The sequence below is a fragment of the Rousettus aegyptiacus genome, unplaced genomic scaffold, assembly GCF_014176215.1.
Source record: "Rousettus aegyptiacus isolate mRouAeg1 unplaced genomic scaffold, mRouAeg1.p scaffold_m13_p_2, whole genome shotgun sequence".
NCBI lineage: Eukaryota > Metazoa > Chordata > Mammalia > Chiroptera > Pteropodidae > Rousettus > Rousettus aegyptiacus.
This window is the reverse complement of record NW_023416295.1, coordinates 118,198,427-118,219,574: the sequence shown is the minus strand read 5'-3', so window position 1 is coordinate 118,219,574 and position 21,148 is coordinate 118,198,427. Positions and strand designations below refer to the sequence as shown.

Genomic DNA, 21,148 nt, shown 5'->3' with positions numbered 1-21,148 from the left:
CTTAAACGAAGGTGTGTCTCTACCAGTGGCCGCGCAGGGGAAAGGCTCGGAGTTGTAAGGAAATGGGAGGTGTTTCTAATGTTTATTTTTGCCTAGCAACCACAGCCGACTGCTTCCCCAGCAGCCGTCCACACGCGCCTCTCTGCCTCCCCTTGTCCTAGCGACTGGAGAGCGGTCACTTGGTGTCAGTAATCGGGAAGGGTGTGTGTGGTGGAGGTGAAGGTGGGAGGGTAGCCCCCTCCTTCGCCCATCCTCGGGGGTCAGTGGGCTAAGCTGCGGCCCTCCACCGGGCTTGACTTACCGAGGTGACCCTCGCAGAACTAAGTTATTTACATGATAAACTGGGGGGTGGGGAGGGTTAAGCCATTGGGACCGCGATGGGAAGCAGTATTGTTTGTGAGACGCCATTAGGTGGGAAAGCAGAAAATGCATTTATATTTGGGGGCGCGCATGGAAGGGGAGGGGTCTCTGCAGCGATTTCTGTGGGAGGGAAACAGTGGTAGGTTGCGCTGTAGGAAAGGAGGGGTGCTGCAGGGGCTGGAGAGACGGGGAGGGTAAAGGTCGTTAACAGGGGAGCCGAAGGAAGCGGTGCAGATGGCCGGAGGGGAAGGCGTGGGGCGAGCCAAGGCCGCAGAGTTTTCCGGGGAGTGGAGGGGTGGCCACGCGGATGACTGGGTTGGGGGAGGGACTCCCGTGGGTGGCGGGTGGGGGTGGGGTGTACGTGAGCGTGTGTGGCTGGGCCGGGGGGAGTCCGGGGCGGGGCCTGCACCCTCCGCGGCTGGGAGCGGGGGCGGGGCTGCCCTCCCGGGCCGCGCCGCGCGCGGGCGCCAATGCAAGTGTGAGCGGGGGCGCGCGCGCGCGCGAGCCCGGGAAGGAGGCTCCCGAGTGACTCGGTCCTCGCGGCTCAGCCCGCTTCCCCGCGCCCTATGTGAGGGAACCGGGGAGGCCAGCGGCACAGGGGAGGGCGAGGCATGTGCACGGGCCGGGCGGTGCTGCAGCCGCCCGAAGAGGAGGAGGACGGCGGCGGCGAGGAGAGCGGGGGGCTCGCGGCGGCGGGCGCAGGCGGAGGGGATGCAGCGGACTGTGTGTGTCTGGCTGTAGCTGACGCGAGGCGGCGAGGAGGCGCCGGAGATCCGAGATTGGGGCGAGCAGGAGGCGGCGGCGGCGGCCGCGGGAAGTAGCAGCAGGACGGGCGGCGGCGGAGACGGCAGCCCTGAAATGCATTTTCCTCTCCAGCGGCCATGTTAACCAGGAAACCTTCGGCCGTCGCTCCCGCCGCCTACCCGACCGGTAAGGACGGCCGGGCCGCAGCGCCGCCAGCCCCCGCACGGCCCCCGGGCCAGCCCTCGTGGCGCGGGCGCCCGCTGCCTACGGAACCCCCAGCAAAGTCTGCGCTGCGGCGGGGCTCCCCGCAGACGGCGCGCCCCGGCCTCGGCTCCGCGTATTGTTGCACGCGGGACCCCGGGCTCCGCGCAGTGCAGCCTCCGACCTGGCTGGGCAGGGGCCGCCCCGGGCCTTCCCCGCCCCGGGGCTCGGCGAGGCGGCGGTGCCCTCGTCGGCCTTCCCACCCCGCTCTGGGCCTGCCGCCGCCTGCAACGTGGGCCGCCCAGCCCCGGCCCAGCCCGGCTCCCCGCGGGGTCGCGAACTCGCGCGCCCAGGCCCGACTTAACTTTGCAGCCGCCGGAGCCCCGCCCGTGGGCGCGCTCAGGGACGCCTTGTCCCGGGCGTCCCTTCGGTTCCTGGACGCCCGCTTTTACTGTCCCCGTTTCTCCCCAAGGAAGAGCGGGGTTCGCTGTCCAGAGGGGTGGGGCGGGGCCACGGAGTCTGGGTGACTTTCTCCCCGCTGACCCTCTTTTGTCTCCTCCCGCGCGTGGCTCTCAGGCCGAGGAGGGGACAGCGCCGTTCGTCAGCTTCAGGCTTCCCCGGGGCTCGGAGCGGGGGCTCCCCGGAGCGGAGTGGGGACCGGCCCGCCCTCCCCCATCGCCTTGCCGCCCCTCCGGGCCAGCAACGCTGCCGCCGCAGCCCACACGGTGAGACCCAGCCCGGGGGCGGCCGAGGGGAAGGGATGCGGGAGGAGCCCGGGACAGAAACAGCCGGACTTGGGGTTTCTGACCCCCGGAGAAGAGAGGTCGAAGTGCGAATGTCTGCAAGCCCTTGGCTGGTGGCCTCTCCTGGACGCCGCCCTCCGTAACTTGGGCGAGTCCAAAGCTGCTGCCACAAAGGAAGATTTGTAGCGTGGGCCCCTCACTTCCCCCCTGGAGCCCGCCCACCCCTGGGCTCCTCTTCCTCCGAACTTCCTCCTTGCCTCTTTCCTTCTCTCTTCCCTCTTTTTCCGTCCTTGCTTCCCAGAGCTCCTTTCCCTGACCGGGTAAACATCCGCCCTGCCCCCACGTTGGATAGTGGGTATTTATAGACACAGATACGTGTTAGGGGACTGCCAGGCCGTCCTGCCCGGAAAATCGATCCCCCAAAGAGGCTCCCAGGCCTGGCTTCAGCCACCAGGGAGCACCACCAATTGTCCCCCGCATGTGGAAGCATGTTTTATGAGTGCTACAGGTTTGAGCACAGCAGAAATTGTAATTAACATTAACAAAAATAAGAGCCACAGCAGCAGTCAGAACAACAAGCCACCCTGGAGGATTCTGCAATTGGATAGTATTCATAAGGAAAGGGCCAGTGTCGCTTTGGAGGTGGGAAGGGAATGGCACCTGCTCTGTGCAGGGGTCCCTCCAGAAGACCAAGAGGGAGGGGAGAGCGGAGCAGGACTGGCCGCTGCAGAGATTGGCCAGGTGGATTTGACTTCATGTACCTTTTCTTAGCTCCCCGAAATTTCCCTTGGATGGTTATTGCTAGCTAGAGGAGGTGTACACTTGGAAGAGGTGATGGTTTTCGGGATCTTGTTACCAATTGAATCTTCCAGAGGAACTGCCTAAGATGGTTCTGTATGAGGGATGCTTGCTAGCAATTTTGCTTTGTTTGCCAAGTGAAAGTTGAAGTGTTGTAGAAAAGGCATTTCTAGACTACAGAGGAGCAGCTCTGAGGGTAACCTATTATGGGAAAACTTGTTTACTAGGGGAGAATTTGCTAGAGGATGGCTAGAGTGGAGAGTCTCCTCTGAGACCTGGACAGATGTATAGAAATTTCACAGGAAAACGTTGTGTTCTTCCAATTTATTTCTCTCTCTCCCTTTCTCCCTCCCTCTTCTCCCCTTCTCCTTCCCTTCCCCCTCCCTTTCCCCCTTCCCCTCCAAACACTTCTAGACCCAGGGGCTAAGCATTCACTACAGTGAAGCTAACCTATCTCTTGGATTGTTGATAGTGGAAGAGAATCTGTCAGTAGGCTGGTTGATTCCTTATGTTATGGTTGGATGTTCTTGTCACAATGACATTTTAATTGAGGTCTTGCCATTGGTTTTAAGGGTTGGGGTTTATCTGTTTGGTTTGGAGTCACCTGACAATTCGGAAATGTAACATCCAGGGTTTTTTTTTCTTTTTTCTTTTTCTTTCTTTCTTTTTTTTTTTTTTTTTTTTTTTTTTTTTTTGCAGCGGGCGGATGTAATCACATGACTTGATGTGACCTAGGGGAAAAATACTAGTTTTGCATCTGGATTCCAGTTTTATAAGGGTATGAGCTTTACTTAATCAGAGCCTTCTTAAAATTGAAATGTGTAATGAGATTAGAGAAAACAAAAGGTGTCCCCTGGAGGAATAGCCTGTGATGGACCGGAAATGAAAAGATGTGAGGGTGCTTCTCAGGACTCCTAATGATGGATGCTTGTATTTTGCTGTGGTATCTGCCAGATTTACCTGTTTTCAACTTACTTTTAAACTTCAGTGTGCTGTTGGTCGTTAGAAACTTGGTTTTGAAAGGTGACTTGGAGTTTTGATTGTTTAGTTTTGACTTTAGTTGCACAACATTGCAGACTTCCTAGAACAGGGAAGTGTGAAAGGACCACAGCATTAATCTGGTTCTACTCTTTCATTTTTCAGATGAGGAAACAGTCGGAGAAGTTAAGTTGTTTGGTCAAGATTACCCTAGCCAATTCATACTCGAGGCAGGAGTTAAAGCCCCAGGCCCTCCTGAGTCTGGTTTTAACATACTGCTTGATACCGCTAATTCTAGGAAACTGTATTAGTTTCATTATAAACGTGAGAACCTGTACAGATCCATATTCACATACGTCTATCAGGTTTTTATAAGTTTTTAATTTCACAGAAGTTGCTTCTGGGAAGAGCTATTTTACAAATGAGGGCAGAGGTGGGAAGAGCGTTAATGAAAAGAAAATGATCTAGTCATAGGAGCCTGCCTTTATTTTCCCTTGTAAATGAAATAGTAGGTGGATAAATATATGATTATAAATATTACGAACTGTGGAATTTAACTAGTCCATTGCCCTTTTGTTCTCTATCTCCATGTATATATTATTGTACACTTAGTCATTTTGTTTATATGTCCTAAAAGTGTACTCAATAACTATTTTGATTGCCAATAGTTTTTTTTTTCTTTTAGTGTTTTATGGGAGATGATATACTTTTTAAAAAATTTTCCAAATATATTGTATCATTTTATAACTTTTAATGTTTAAAGCACTCTCCAGTTACCAAAAAATGAAATAATTGGAATTAAAGGAGGATGAATATTCCCATAAAAAGTAGTAATATTTTGAAGAAGAAAAAGTGGACATTTGACTCAGGACCACACAGCCCATCAGTGTGTTTGAGGAGGAGCTAAAATTCCAATCCTTTTGAACTCAGTTTTATTCCCCTAACACTATACAACATTTCTAAGATAAAGGAAGTTTTAAAATGCCCAGAAATGTTAGCACAGTGAAATAGCTGCTGTTTTTCCATTGTATTATTGGAAGAGATTAAAACAACCAAACAGGTTAGACTATTGTTCTTTATTTTTAAAAAGATTTTTCTTTTAATATGCCATGAGATCTTACATATTTTTTAGTATGAAAATATTATGTGGTCAGAGAAGGCTTTTGTAGGTCTCTGCATTTTAACCCATACATTGTAGGTATCTAACAATTGCATTCATTCGATTCATTCATTGTCTCTTTTTAAATGTGATGGCACTGTGCTAGGTAGGCTTTCGCAAATATGGATAAGCCACAATCTCAGACTTCAAGAGGCTGAGTGAGAAAGGTTTTTATTATACAGTTTCTCATGTATTTGTGGTAAATGCGTTGTGGAAATGTTATGGCTTTTTTAGGGTCCCCTCTCCTCCTTTTCATAGATCAGTTAATTGTGCTTCTGAGTTTAGTTGTGATTTTAGAGTCCTATAGTAGTAGAGACTCAGGGTTCTCCTTTACTGGAGCCTCTCAAATGAATCTCCTTAATATCTGGAAAGTTTTAAGATACTATACATTGCTCTTAGGTGTTTAGTTAATTTGTCTGTGACAGGTACTTTTTAACTGCTATCATTTGCCTCCAAGTCTCCGCTGATACACTGCAAGCCTAACATCTTGTGACTTGGGTCACTGGGGACAATTACCAGTTCCCCAGGCGTTAACTTCATGTTTTCTTAGGAAGGTACCAAGGCACTTCTCAAGAATAATTCAGAGAGGTGAGAGTTAAGGATTTATTGACATGCCCTTTTCCATTCAACAGATTTATCATTGATATTTTAATAAGGCTTAAAAGATAAGAGGTACTTTGCCCCAGAATTGCTCACAGCCAGATCGGTACATCAGGTGTTAAAACAGTGACAGTAAAATGAAATAAGTGTTCCTAGAGGAAGGGAAAGGGAAGGTTTCACCAGGAGGTGATGGTCGAACTGCTCGTTGAAGGGTGAGTTGACGTGGTTAGGGAGAGTCAAGCAGCATTGGGAAAGGCTGATGATAACAGCTTAGTACTATACTAAGTACTCAGTACTGTACTAAGCACTTTATACATTTTATTTTATTTAATCCTCCTAAGACCCCTAATGAGGTAGCTTTGTTACCCTCTTTTTACAGATAAGGACACTAGTGCAGAGAGATTAAGTACATTGCCCAAGGTCACAGACTAAGTGGTGGAGCTGGGATTCATTTCCCATGTGTCTAATCAAAAATCCCCGGGCTCCTAACCATTATGAGATAGGACCTCACCAAAAGCAGAGGAGCATAAAAAAAGCATGGGGTTTTCAAAGGCCGCGGGGAATCTAGCTTTGTTACTCTCAGAGAGAATAGTGAGTGTTGTAGATGACGTTGGAAGACTCAGCTCATTTAGCCTCTTCATTTTAGAATCTCCTTTTCTTGCCTGTGAGTTCTTGTAATATCTGTGGAAATGGGTGCCAGTGTGGGCCTTGAGCAAAAGCAAGGGAAACATCAGAGTGATACTTTTGAATGGTAACTCTACAAGTACCACAGAAAGAAGAGATTTGAGGAATATCAGATTTAGAACCAAGGGTACATGTTAGGAGCCTGCTTTAGTTGTCCCAGTGAAAGACAATAGGAGTGTGAGGGGAGACCATGTGAGAGAGATAGAAATGATGAAGCTTAATGTGACTTGGGAAAGTGAGGGGGAGATACCCTGGAGGAGAATATCCAGGTTGTGTGGAAGGGAAGCTTCTTGTTATCAGAAATTGAGGGTTAAGGGAGGAGGAAATGGTTTTGGTAGAAGAAATCATGAGTTGAGTTTGAGTTGCCTGTGGAAAAGGCAGCTGATCTGTAGTTGACACATGAGTCTTGAGCTCAGGAGACAAAGATTGGGCAGCTCTGAGCTGGAGGTGTAGTTATGGCAGACATCAGCCCATGGGTGGTCCTAGCTGTGGTCACGATCAAGGGAATGTTAAGGGAGTGAGAAGCCATGAGAGCTGAGACTTCTGAACCCTTGAATCCACCTATGGGTAGGTGAATTAATAGTTAATGCTGTTGAGGAGACCAAGAGAAGAAAGGAAGGATCAAGTATTGGCAAGCTCTCTTATGTACTAGTCACTAAATTTTTGTGATTGTAATTTAAATTATGAAAACATTAAAATTGCTATTGCAAAGATTGAAGTTAGTTTCAGATGCTCAAAGAGTTGTACTTTGTTATCTTTTAGGAGTTCCTAAAGCCCGAAGGTTAATTTTGTTTCTGATGAAACCTCATGCTTTTTGTAGCATATGTACTGGTAATGTAGGTTTTTCTTCTGAAATCTCTCCATGCTGTCCTGAAGAGAATGGTTCTGTAGAAGAGATATATTTCTAATTTCAGGTCCTTTTATTCCCTGGTGCTTGAAAGACGACAGTGGGGAGGAGGGGTACAGAGAGTGAGGCTTGGGAACAAAAGCAGTGGACAAGCCTGTACTACTTTTATAAATACCCAAGACTTTCCTAGTTCATTTTTGTGGACTGCTCTGCTTTTGGCATAGAACGAGGCTAAAATAACCTGTCCAGCTACCCTTACAGAAGATAAGTCCACTTAGCTTGGACTATCTTCTATGAGTTTAATAAAATGGTTCAAGTAGAAGTCTTCCAGAAATCTGTCTAAGAAATAAAATCCCTCAATCTGTGAAATGACACTTTCGACAGGCTCAAGTACTATATTTGTCTTAGAAGAATGCAGAGAGAAATCTCATTCCTCAGATGGTCACTATGTGTGCCTTGTATCAGTTAAAGAAAATTTAAGGTCTTAGAATTTCATTTTATAATCTAGGTGGTCACCAAAACTTTTCCTGAATTATATTACATATGCAGAGCACTTCTGTGCTTTTAGTGGTATATAAAGCCCCCAAATTGGGATTTAGGTGGCGATAATGGGAAAAATAATGATGGCACAGGACTTCAGCTAATTGGTTTTAAGCCCCTAGAGAGTAAGGACTCTGTCACATAATGTGGCTAGACCTCAGTTATTGTTGGTGGAATGAATGGGATAGTGAATGACAAATTGATCTTTTAAGATTTGTATAAAAATCACCTAGCAGGATGCTTTAAGACTTTGTGGGTGGTTGTCTGAGGTGGCAAGAATTTCTAACTGGGAGGGGAATCCTGGCTGTGATTCCTCTTCCACCCCTTACCTCTTTGCAATAATAATGCAAAAAGATATCCCACGTAGATTCTCAGTAGAAGGCCTGGGGCGGAGCGGGTAGTGGGGGGCAGGGTTGGCTTACATAGCCAGTTTTGTTTAGACAGGAATGTTCAGGGATGGCATGTGTGCCTAAAAATAGAAATCACTACTTTGTATTCCTTGTTGGAAAGCCGAGTATCCGAGCAGACTTAAGAGAGCTGAGCCATTGACCAAAGGAAGGCCCAAAAGAATGACGGTTGGTTTGTCGGGCCGCATGGCCTTAAATGGTCATCACAGCCAGAGAAGCCCAGAAATTTTAAAAATAGGTTAGGGGTTTACAAGATGCCGCAGTGCATATCTACATGAGAATTTCTCAAGCCCAAAAATACAGTTTTCTTTGCCACTGGATCATGTACTTTCTTAGGTGTAATCAGTTAAATTTCCAAATAGTGAAGACCGACAGTGAGTATACAAGTGTTTTCAGAATTGAGCTAGGGTCGAAAGAGTAGTCAATATGGTAGATGTAGTCTCTGCCCTCATGGTAGTAAAGAAGGTACTAGATGAAGTGTGAAAGGTGCTATGATCTGGGGGAGGTGGAACCAGTGTAGAATCTGAGTGTTCATGCTTTTTCTGTATCCTGTTTCATTTTGAAATCAAGTGTGGATTGAGTGGAACACCTGTGATGTGCTAGGTCCTGTGCTAAATGTTAGGTATAGGATGAACAAGAACGACGTTCTCTGCCTCTGCAGGGAACTTGCTCTAAGGACCCCGAGTATGTATAGCAATCTGCTTGTCTGTTGAGTGTAGCATTTATGGGGTCTTTTTTGCAGGATCCCAAGTTTCGTAGCCTTACCTAGCCCACGAACTTCCTATTCTTTTCTTTTGGCAGAGACTGTCAGCATCACGTCCAGTGTCCCTCTTAGGTGTTACTGAAGTCCCTCTTGAGTGCACAATTCTTTCTTCTTAGTAACCTGATTCGAACTATAAATTCAAACCAAATTAGGTTTTCTAAAGGTGGGGTTGGAGGCTGACTTATCAAAGATTCCGTTTGAGTAGACAGACCCTCTTCCATGCCATTCATGTTTCTTTTTTAAATTCCAGATCGGCAGCAGCAAGCACACAATGAATGATCATCTGCATGTTGGCGGCCACAGCCACGGACAGATCCAGGTGCAGCAGCTGTTTGAGGATAACAGTAACAAGCGGACAGTGCTCACGACGCAACCAAATGGGCTTACAACAGTGGGCAAAACGGGATTGCCGGTGGTGCCGGAGCGGCAGCTGGAGAGCATCCACCGACGGCAGGGCAGCTCCACCTCTCTGAAGTCTATAGACGGCATGGGGAAGGTGAAAGCCACCCCCTTGACACCTGAACAAGCAATGAAGCAATACATGCAAAAACTAACCACCTTCGAACACCACGAGATCTTCAGCTACCCCGAAATCTACTTCTTGGGTCCAAATGCAAAGAAGCGCCAGGGCATGACAGGCGGGCCCAACAACGGTGGCTATGACGATGACCAGGGATCCTATGTGCAAGTGCCCCACGATCACGTGGCTTACAGGTATGAAGTCCTGAAGGTCATTGGGAAGGGGAGCTTTGGGCAGGTGGTCAAGGCCTATGACCACAAAGTCCACCAGCACGTGGCCCTGAAGATGGTGCGGAACGAGAAGCGCTTCCACCGGCAGGCGGCAGAGGAGATCCGAATCCTGGAACACCTGCGAAAGCAGGACAAGGACAACACCATGAACGTCATCCACATGCTGGAGAATTTCACCTTCCGCAACCACATCTGCATGACGTTCGAGCTGCTGAGCATGAACCTCTATGAGCTCATCAAGAAGAATAAATTCCAGGGCTTCAGCCTGCCTTTGGTTCGCAAGTTTGCCCACTCCATTCTACAGTGCTTGGATGCTTTGCACAAAAACAGAATAATTCACTGTGACCTTAAGCCCGAGAACATTTTGTTAAAGCAGCAGGGTAGAAGTGGTATTAAAGTGATCGATTTTGGCTCCAGCTGTTACGAGCATCAGCGTGTGTACACGTACATCCAGTCCCGTTTTTACCGGGCTCCGGAAGTGATCCTTGGCGCCAGGTACGGCATGCCCATCGACATGTGGAGCCTGGGCTGCATCTTAGCAGAGCTCCTGACCGGGTACCCCCTCTTGCCTGGGGAAGATGAAGGGGACCAGCTGGCCTGTATGATCGAACTGTTGGGCATGCCCTCTCAGAAACTGCTGGATGCATCCAAACGAGCCAAAAATTTTGTGAGCTCCAAGGGTTATCCCCGTTACTGCACTGTCACGACTCTCTCAGACGGCTCTGTGGTTCTCAACGGAGGCCGTTCCCGGAGAGGGAAACTGAGGGGCCCACCAGAGAGCAGAGAGTGGGGGAACGCACTGAAGGGGTGTGACGATCCCCTTTTCCTTGACTTCTTGAAACAGTGTTTAGAATGGGATCCTGTGGTCCGCATGACCCCCGGCCAGGCTTTGCGGCATCCCTGGCTGAGGAGGCGGTTGCCAAAGCCTCCAGCAGGGGAGAAGACAGCAGTGAAAAGGATAACCGAGAGCACTGGTGCTATCACTTCCATTTCTAAGTTACCTCCACCTTCCAGCTCCGCTTCCAAACTGAGGACTAATTTGGCACAGATGACAGATGCCAATGGGAATATTCAGCAGAGGACAGTCTTGCCAAAACTTGTTAGCTGAGCTGAGTCCCCCCCCCCCCCGCCCCCCCATGCTCGTAATTTGAAAGATACGATGTTGCTGAGCCTTAGTGGGTTGAAAAGGAGTAGCTCAGACCTGTTTTTATTTGCTCAATAACTCGACTCATTTGTATCTCTTCAGCACTTATTTTAATGTAAGAAATTTTTGTTTTGTTTTTATAAAATACATGGGGACAATGCTTTAAGTTTTTATACTTTCTGAAACTCTTTGTGTTCTAAAAGTACGATGAGCCTTACTGTATTTAGTGTGGCAGAGTAATAAACATCAGTGGCAGGCCATTGATTACTTCATGACTGCCATGCATTTACAGATTGGTGTCAAAGACATTCACTATGTTTTTATGGTTCATAGTATATTCTCCCCAAGGTGATTGCCCTCGGAGGACACCACCCCGCCCCTTGCTCCAGGTTCATGCACAGGTGTGGCATGTCCTTCTATTTTCCATAAGTTATCTGGGTGGTAGTTATGGTGGGAGAAGAATGGTTAGGACGAACATGATATTCTAAGAAAACTGTACCTTAGTGATTTTTTTTTTCCTAAAGTCGTGCTAAAACAAAATAAAACCCCCAAGATTTAAATGCCCAGTTTAGCATTCTGACATTCTCAAATTGGTCAAGCAGACCTAGTGAGTAAATGGAAACGTGTGTGTTCCTCCAAATTATCTAATATGATCAGTGAGCTGCTTTGTAAAGAAGCTTCATATTACAGAATTGGTCTCGCACCTAAATTTAGAAATGTGTTCTACAAACTGTTCCTCCCTTCTCTTTGCTTTTCTCCTCTCTGCTCCTCTTTTACCACACATCTGTTGCTTGCATTTAGCCTTTTTCCTTCCTTCAAATAGATATCCCAGACGGTTAATACAAAAAAGAGACATTTCAGCTGTGATTTTGACCATCATTTCATATTCCAAGTTTAAAAAAGAATAGCAGCCTAGCTCCTTAAGATGGGGATTTCCACAGTTCCAAAGAAGGTTTAGCAGATTAGCTGAGTTCCCACTTTGCAGGTGTCACTGTAAGGTTCTCTTAGCCTGGGAAAGTATCAACTCTTTCTTTAAAAAGAAAGAGGGTTGAAAATCCTTTTGATGAACAGAAGTCACTGTGCCTGTTCACTAAGGCCAATTTTAACAACAAATCTAAAGGGAGAAAAGTTCAACCTCAAGTTAAATGGTTTGACTCATTCTTTGCATTATTAGAAAAGCCACAAATTGGGTTCTTCTGTTTCGTTTTACTTTCTTTTGAATTGCACTGATTGTCTTTGTGAGAACGACACTTTACCTGGAAAAGGAAATGAGAGTTAAAGTAAAAGAATATTTTCTTCTCTGAATAATAATTATTTTCACAGTCGAAATTTCAGTATTTTATCACTAATGTATGAGCAGTGATATATATCAATTTCAAGGCACGTGGAAAAAGTTTTTTAGTATGTGCAATTTAATATAGAAAGATTTCTGCCTCTTTGGAAATAGGTTTGGGTAGTAAAAATTAGGATAAATACTCTTTTATATGCACAGATATTACTGTATTGCCTGTAAATTGATTTACAAGTACTTAAAGCATGGTCCCCAGTGAGGCCAAGAAAGTTTCCGGTTAAGTTCTTTTAATAGTAAACCTACAGTTTCTCTTACTTTAAAAAAAAAAAAAAAAAAGTAGTTTTGAACAAAATACTTTACTTATCTAGAGGCTTTGTCAGTTGATGGTGGAGAAAAATGCTCAGGAAATATTACAGATATTTGCCAAAAAACAGTAATAAGATTAGCTTATTAATAAATAGTGATGTTGCTATTTGCTTTACTATTTAAGGGTGTTACCGATGAATTAATTTGTACTTCTGTATTTAGAAATTATAGCTTCTTCCCATAGTCAAATTCTTTACCATATTGTACACATTTCTGTGTATTTTCTGTGGAAGTGCAATGTGTTAGTAATTTGCATTTTAAATGATACTCATGTGATAATACCCCCAATCAGCGGCTTCCAGAATCTAAAGATTATGTATTTATTATTAAATTTTGGCTTAAAGGCATAAGAAATGTAAAACTTGGTGTGATGGCTTTGTAAAACCACGAGCCTCTTAACGATGGTTAGCTTCTTTAGGTCATTAAAATAAACAAAAACATAAAGCCAATTTTCCCCTTGCAATGCTCTTCTTCCATACCACACTCATTTTCACATTTAGGTTTAAATATATGAACCTGAGCCTGCCATTAATAAAAATTCCCCTGTAAAATGACTATACATGTGAAAATTTATAAATGGACTAATACTAGTTATCTTTGCCTCACCACACAAAACTGGTTCTTAAGATGCCAGCAATGCATTTGTGACTATCACAAATGTAACCGGAAACTTTTAAGCCAAACTACAATGTGCAGCGCTACGGGGCTCCCCTCCTCCCCAAAATACAATGAAATTTCTAATCACAAGAGCCGCCGTGTTCAGTGTTTAGTGATAGACCTGCTTTTCAAAAATTCTAGCTTAATTATAATGGCAAAAAGAAAAATGTGTCCTCTTCGTGGTTTTAAAACAAATAAGTGAAGGGCTCTGATAGGCTACTGGAAGTTGGCTTGGAAACAGTCCTTGGTCTCACAGGTTCCCATTGTCTAGGGATGTCTGAGCTGTTTTCAGATTTAGGAATAGCACAGTGTCGTCTTGTCTTTGGTTGCAGTCTCATCTGGCTCGTTTCTTGCACCACCAGTGTGTGCATTACCACTTGAGTGTATTGCCACAACAGTGGAACAACAGAGTGATGCAAGACAGTGAAGATTAAGAGTAGAGGAGAAATTGTGCCCTTAGTGTTAACAATGTGCCTTTTGTTCCGAATGCCATGTAGTAGGGCGTGCATTTTTTGGCCTCTTTTAACTCTTTGAATACTGGGCAGTAAGGATGGAACCCACCTCTGCAAAGGTACATCTGTCTTAAATATCCAGTTACTTATAGGCCTTAATAGAAACCATAAGGCATGAATCATCATCAGGCACTGAAAAAGGTAAACCATTGGTTGGTTAGTTACACAGAGAATTCCTATACTTAAGGGGTTGAAGATGGTCTTTGTTGTATCTTAACATCAGACTGATTTTTTAAATGATTATTTTTTTTTGTTACGCTAACACTAGACGAAAATCAACTGTATTTGTAAAAATTTACCTCAAACCATTTAATTTTATAGTGTGATTAATCCCAGGGCATTTGGTATGAACCAAAGTGCATTCCTTTTCTATGTGCCTGGCTCTAGTAAGGATGGCCAGGGATTTTTACAATTTGGGTGCAAGGCACTTAAGCCACTTTTAAACTTAATGGGTGGTTTGGAGTCATGATAAAGGGCTCCATCAGAATATTAGGAACACTTTAGGCATCAGTAGCATTGGGCCATATTGGAATCTTAAAAGTGTGAATTACTTTAAAGAGAGCATTCATTTTTGTAATTTTTTTCATCAAGAATATTTCTGGTAAGCAGAAGTCTTTTTAAAAATAATTGATTTGGTTGGTAAAGGTTTTAATATTGCCCAACATAATGCTGTGGTAGCATTTAAAAAAGTATTTGTGAACTCTGTTTCTTAGGGGCTTGTACATCTCTCTGCTATGGACATATATAAAATAAATTGTAATTATACTCAGCACAACTGCTACAGTTATGTCTAGGCAGTGGCTTGGGTTTTTATCGAGCAACAACTTAGACACGTGACTGTAATATGCTGCAACTGTGTGTACTGAAAATATGTGAAAATGGTTGAATGTGGACTGTGTATATATGTATGTAAAAATTTCTGTGAGATGCTGCTGTCGCCACTTAACATGAAATATGTTCTAGTGGATTTTAATCCTAGTGGCCAGTTCTATGATACTGTATGTATTGTACAGCTGATGACAGGAGTAAGACTGTTCAGTGAATATTTGTTAAATTTTATTGTCGTGGCCAGAGATTATTTCAGAATAAAATTTTAATGTCCTACCTTACTTTTTCTCCCCTTTTCTAACTATAATTTTACTCCTGATCTATTTCTGGTATTCTTGGTCCAATAGCCTGGAGAGAGTTTAGAATGCAAATATTTTCAGCAGTAATTGATTTCTTATTAATATAAATGTGCAAATTTCAAGAAAGACTAAAGTTTTAGTAGGCAACTCTTGATTTTCTCAGATATTCTATGCCTTTAATATTTCTGTTAATTTTATATAGCCTCTGCCATGTTCTCTATCATGCTAAAACTTCAATTTTTTTTTTTTTTTTAATTTTTAACCTTCAAGCCGATAGACAGTTATGCTGTGGGAGCAGAGTCTATAAATTGTTCCCCACCAATGTTCGTTCTTTTGTACACAAAGGTTCTGGTAAATTATGTGCTCTCACCAGCTCCCCCATATGCTTTTTAATGCTCAAGCTTTTGCAGTTCTTGTACTTGGTGGTCTCTATGGTTCACATTTTGGGGGTTTTTAGTGTCTCCTTCTGTCATAGCTGTATCAAAAAATAAGGCCTGTGAACTACAACTAGCTCATCATTTGTCAAGTTCAGTTAATACCAAGCTAAGAGTTTACTTACAGATGACAGCAAGCAGATGCTCTAGTAATTTCTCAGACATTGCAGGGATATTATGTAGACAAATATTTCCCTCTTGTGGAAGGAACTACCTCACATTTTTATTTACACCCTGCCTGCCACCAACAGCCAAAGAATGACTTAGTGTGGCTTCCTGCAGTAGAAGTCGTATTTGCTTAAAACAAGGGGATACTGTAGGAACACGTTCCCATCTCCAGACATGGTCTCATCCATAGCCTATGCCATAGGTTTCCAGTATTGCTTCTCTGGCAACTCTCTTACCCAGTGAAAAAAGTACCAACCAACCAAGGAATCCTATATATTAGAAATAAGTTTTTAAGAGATGTGTGTTATGTTTAAAACTGGAAGTTGATAACTAAAGCTGCAATTTAGATTGTCCAGATCTGACTTACTCAGATTATATGGTTCCCACTCCTTCTCTTACCAAATCTTTGCAAAGCTCTTCCTTAGTACTATAATCTTTGAATTTCTGTAATGTTTTCCCTTTTGCAATCAACAACAATACAAGTAAATATTCTTGGAACTTAAAAGGTTGTCTCCAAAGCACTAGGGAATGCTGCTAGCTAGCTCTGGTATTGGTCTTTTTAAAAAAGGGGAGTTTATTTTCTGTTTTGGAAAGAGCATTAAGAGACATTCAAAGTGGGGTATTTGTGGCTATCTTTCATTGTTTTAAAAAGTTTGAATTACACTGCATTTTCTTTGGGCCATGAGGCAAATAAACATTTGACATTAGTGATACTTAACCATGCCCATAATGAAAAACGACTGCCAGTGTGTTGCATATACATAAGAAAATTGCACCTTACTGCAAAGGCTATGGTTTATTTGGTTTGACTTACAGTTTTGCCGTGGTCATCCTTAATATCTGTGCTACATTTCATATATGGGGGCGTGGGCATAATTGCCATTCCTTCCTTTGCGTCTCAAGGATGTTGAGTGAGCAAAGTAATGAATAAATATTTGCTTTTCCTAAGAAAGCTGACATTTTAGTATTAACTAGTCACCTGCAATGAGGAGTAGCAGGATGTATTATAAATATCACGTGTTCCAGAGCCTTGTGGTGTATGAACATCAGTTCAGCCTTAAACATCCCTATGATCTATAATTATCCTCACTTGATACTTGAGGAAACTAAAGTGACTTGCTTCAAAGTGACTTTGCAAAAACAGTTGGGCCTCAGTTTGCAATCAGATAAAGAATTTTGATCTTGGACAGTAAAGAAAAATTGCTAACTATACACACAAAAATTTAGAAATTTAGTAAATTTGAGCTAGCAGGTATTTATTTGATATGAATAAATTGTGTATTAGTTTCTAGGAATATTTTTTAAAAAGGAGGAGCTACAAAAAACAGGACTAGAGTATCTTAGTCTCCTAGGAGAACCTAATAACTAAAATGCATGTGCATACACCCCTCAGTTAATTTGTGAAAGAGATTTATATTGACATATGTTGTGAGGTTAATTATAGTAGCTTTATTCTTTATTTTCTGTTCTTAAAAATATGTTCTTTACATTTGAATGTGAAAATATTTTTGACTCTACTAATTCTCAGGGATTAAAAGTTAAATTTTACTGACTGTAGCAGCAGGTAAATCTCTTAAATTCAAACTTACTCAGGTTTCCTATCTTTTGCCTCCATATTTAAGAAAACAAAATGCCTGCCAGGGAAATATATAAAACTTAAAATTCCAAATACAATTTTAAAATACCAAATTGTAAATAAACCAATTTTACAAACTAAAATATTGTGTCTTTCCTTGCTTTTTATCCCAGATTATTTTCCCTCCTAAATTTGAGGAGTTTAAAATATCTAGAGTATTTTTTTTACTTGTAAAAATCAAGTGTTATCTGGAAAACAAAACCCATGAGCAGACCCAGATCATTTAAGTTAAAGCTTATTGAATTGCTTTCAGTTGTTTGCGGGGGAGGGTATTAGTGTGTAGCAATTTATGTAGACTTACAGGAACTAAGTAATGGTAACTGTGGGCCAATTTGTCATCTTTTTATCTGAAGAGGACCCTCCAACTTAATTTCTCCTTTCCCCAGAATTCAGTTCACTGGAATTTTGGCTTGGGTAGACCTAGATTTAAAAACAAAAACAAAACAAGACAAAAATACAAAACAAAAAAACAAACGAAACACATCTTTCTTATTACTGTCTATTGCAGATGGCATTCGTTTGTCAGATATTTGTTAAATGACTACTGCATGCCAGGTACTATGTAGGCACTAAGGATATATGATGTTGAACAAAAAAGATGTAGTTCCTGTCTTTACAGTTTTTAGACTGGAAAAGCAAGGCATTGTACAAGTAATTACATGAACAGATTCATAAAAGCAAATGTCATGAAGTATTGTGAAGGAAAAGCATGCAGTGCTGAGTATGTATCTCTATGATGGAAGCAGGGAGGTTGTTCTGTCTTGTATGGATCAAGAATGGCTTCCCTGGGAAATAGCTTTTGAGCTGAGGGAGGAGCATGGACAGAAACCTCGGAGTTAGAGGAAGCAAGGTATGTGTGAGCTATGAAAGAGAGGCCCTCATGACTAGAGCCCACAGGAACCATAAGAATGAGAGAAGCGGTATGAACTGAAATTGGCAAAGTGGTTGGCCCCAGACCATGCCAAGCCTTGGAGGTCTTCACCCCTGTGCAAGGGCAGCAGCCAGTGAATTTTAGAAAGGAAAATGCCATGAGCAGCTTTGTTCCTGGCTGTCTGCAGTAGAATGTATCCAGGAGGGTAAGAATAGATGAAGGAAGACCAATTGGAAGTGTTTACAAGAAACAAAGGATTAAACCAACGAGCAGGGATGGGCCTTTAAAGAAGAGAATGGGTTTGAGGGTTCTGTAGGATACAGAAATATTGAGGTAAAAATAACTGTTTCTTTATGAAAGTAGCTGGTGTAATTTTGGTATTTGACTTGCTACATTGCATCAAAGGGAATTATGGCATCTGATCTGTTGGAGAGAAGAGAGTGGTTAAAAGTAATGCCTTTGGCGAGTATGAAGTACTAGCAAGCTATCTTTTGTTGAAATTTAAAGCTTTAGAATTAACATTTTATTAATTCAATTAAATATTTTCAGGAAATTTTCAGTTTAAAAGGGATTTAAAAAAAAAAAGGGTGGAGAAGGAATATTGTAAAGCTCAGCTAAACCAAGTTCTCCCCCTAAAGACAGCTATCGTGGCTCCCTCCCACCTCCCCTCTCTCCCGCCTTCTTTCCATGGAGATTAAATATCTACTCCATAGGGTATTTGGATATACCAAAACAAAAAATAAATAAGAGGATGAGAAGAGGAAGGAGATAAGTCCCTGCTCTTGAGAACTTTATGTTTAATGGGGAAGACAAGATTAGACAGAAAACATTAATGTGAGAGCAACAAAGTCAAATTCAGAGTAAGTAAATGTTATTTGTACTGCTGTTGGTTAAGAAAAGCTTCCAGGTCTTGATGGACTTCAGACTGATAGAAAAAGAACATTCTAGGAGGAGAGAATTGTTCTCACTGAGGCATGTCATGTATCATTCATTCATCTGGTCATCCAAGATTTATTGAGCACATACTATGTACATGATTTTTGGCATAATGCAAGGGGTGGTAAAGAGTCAGGTTTTTGTAGAGTTAGGAAGTGAAAGATAATTTCTTTGAAAAGGTCAAGTCTTGTTGTCTTGTGGGTTCCTTAAATGTGCTCTTTTCAACCACTGTACCCATGTTCCCTCTGTCAAGAATGTCTGCCTGCCGCATCCTGTGGGACCCAGCTCAGACTAGATGTCACTTCCTCTACAAAGCCCCTTCTCTACTTAAGCTTGGGCAGGTTAGCCCTCCCCATAAGCTCACATTGGCCATTTTTAGAATCAGGATCTGGAGGAATTTTTGCTAGGTAGAAGCTGAGTGGAACTGAGTTGAGGAAAGCAGTGGAATGTTCTCCCTTGCTTCCTACCACCCTTCCCTCTGGGCATACACTGCAAACAAACAAACAAAAAATGTGTGGTGTCTGGAGAGGTAGATCTTAAACAGATGATCACAAAAATGTTAGTAATGAGTGTGAGATGTGTCATGAAGGAACAGTAGCTAGATTTTGTAAGAAAGAATAAAAGACTGAGAAGTCAGCAAAGGCCCCTCTGGTATGGTGACATTCATGTGGTGTTCTGAAGGTTGAGGGCCGCTCAAAAGCCCGGGGAAGAGCAATCTAGAGCATGAGCTCTAGGACATGACAGAAGGCCTGTGCGTCTGGAATCTGGAGGACGGGGGAAGGAAGGCGCGAGACGAGGAGGAGAACAAAGCAAGGCCAGCCCATGCAGACGGCTGTGCTGACCACACTGAAGGGCTGGGAATTTGTTCTGATTACACCAGGAAGCCATTGAAGCATTTAAAGTGGATTTTTAAACAGTCATTCTGGTTTCCTGTGGAGAAAAACTGGAGGGAAGCCAAGAGGAAATGGTGAGACTCTATGAGAAAGAAGAGTCTTAACTGCCTGAGAGAGAGGTTAGGGGGTGATAACTTGGTGGGATTAATAATGGTCCCAGGTCAGGGGTTCTGTTTAGGAAGTGGGGTGAGGTGGGCATAGGACCATGCAGGATTCCAAAGATACCATTTGTGTTGTGATTTTTATTACTAGGGTAGCACAGATGGAAAAAAAAAAATGTATGTTTTAAATGTGACTATATAAAAATTACAAACAAGCCTTAAAGGTTTTTAAGTGACAAATTTGTAAGGACTCTTTTCCTACAAAATCTCAATGTTCGCAGATCCAATGTAATTAATCCATTAAGGACTTTTTAAAAAATCAGTAGGAAAAAAAAAAAACAGTAATAAAGCAATGGAATAAATGGACAATGGTATGTTTTAAAAATTTATATGCGAAACATAAATCAAACTCGAAAAAACAATTTAAAATTGTGAATCAAAGTTATGCAAATTAAAGCAATGAGTTTATTTCAACCCATGAAATATCAACAACGAAGAAAACAATGATGCTCTATGCTAGCAATGGTGTGGGTTGGTGCAAAACACTCATTCGCTGCTGCTGGGGTGTAATTAGCTGAACCTTTCTGGAGGGCAACTTGGCAATCTGCACAGAGAGCTTTAGAAATGTTCATTTTATTTTTATTTATTTATTTTTTTGCCTGACAATTCTACTTCTAGGAATCTGTCTCAGAATGCTCCATGATGTACATAAAGATTTATGTACAAGGATATTCACAATTATATCTAGTAGCACAGAAACTTAGAAAAAATTTATAGCCATCAATAGAAGATTGCTTAATAAATTATGATAAATGTATGTCTTGATGGATAAAATGTTCAAACTTTATTTTTTGATGTACAAAATGTTCACAGTATAAGATTAAGCACCTCTCCCCCAATTATATGACAGAAAACTGAATGCCCTCCTCTCTAAAAGAGGCAGAGGCAGAGACATGACACAGGAAAAACAACCAGAATAGACCAATGTGTTAACAGAAAGCTGATTTTAACTTTAATTTTCTTCAGATTTTTTTAAAATCAATTTTCACAATGAGCATTTTTAAAACCAAATACGTTATTAAGAAGAACATATTTGGAAGAGAAGAAATAAAACCAAAAGAAGACTGCTGGACCAAGTGAGCAGAGCACTTTAATAACCGGGAGGAAGTTTACTTCCTACCTCACTGACCTATTGCTGAACCATTTCTGCTCCTACCAGCTGCTGTGCTCTTTCTCACCTCCAGTCCCCACCACCTGGACTGTGGTTTTCCTTCTCTTCATGGCCTGGCTAATTCCTGCTGTTTTTAGACATTGAGTAGTCAGTACTTCCTCCGCCCTGTTCCCCACCTCACTCAACCTTCCTCTGGCTAGCTGAGCTGCTCCTGCTGCGGTCTCCCATGATAACTGCCATATCGCTTTCAAAACTTTCAACTTCATC

General features: G+C 42.9%; 1 protein-coding gene across 2 annotated transcripts; it reads left to right on the top strand.

Moving 5' to 3' along the window:
- The first annotated feature begins 840 nt into the window (after positions 1-840).
- Positions 841-14,653, top strand: DYRK2 (dual specificity tyrosine phosphorylation regulated kinase 2). Of its 2 annotated transcripts, XM_016148479.2 has the most exons (3): positions 841-1,290; positions 1,882-2,030; positions 9,075-14,653. In XM_016148479.2, the coding sequence occupies exons 1-3, from the start codon at positions 1,242-1,244 to the stop codon at positions 10,680-10,682; spliced, it is 1,806 nt and encodes a 601-aa protein (XP_016003965.1). In that variant the 5' UTR covers positions 841-1,241; the 3' UTR covers positions 10,683-14,653. The 2 variants fall into 2 exon arrangements, with proteins under 2 accessions (XP_016003965.1, XP_016003967.1); XM_016148481.2 differs by lacking the exon at positions 1,882-2,030.
- The last annotated feature ends 6,495 nt before the right edge of the window (positions 14,654-21,148 follow it).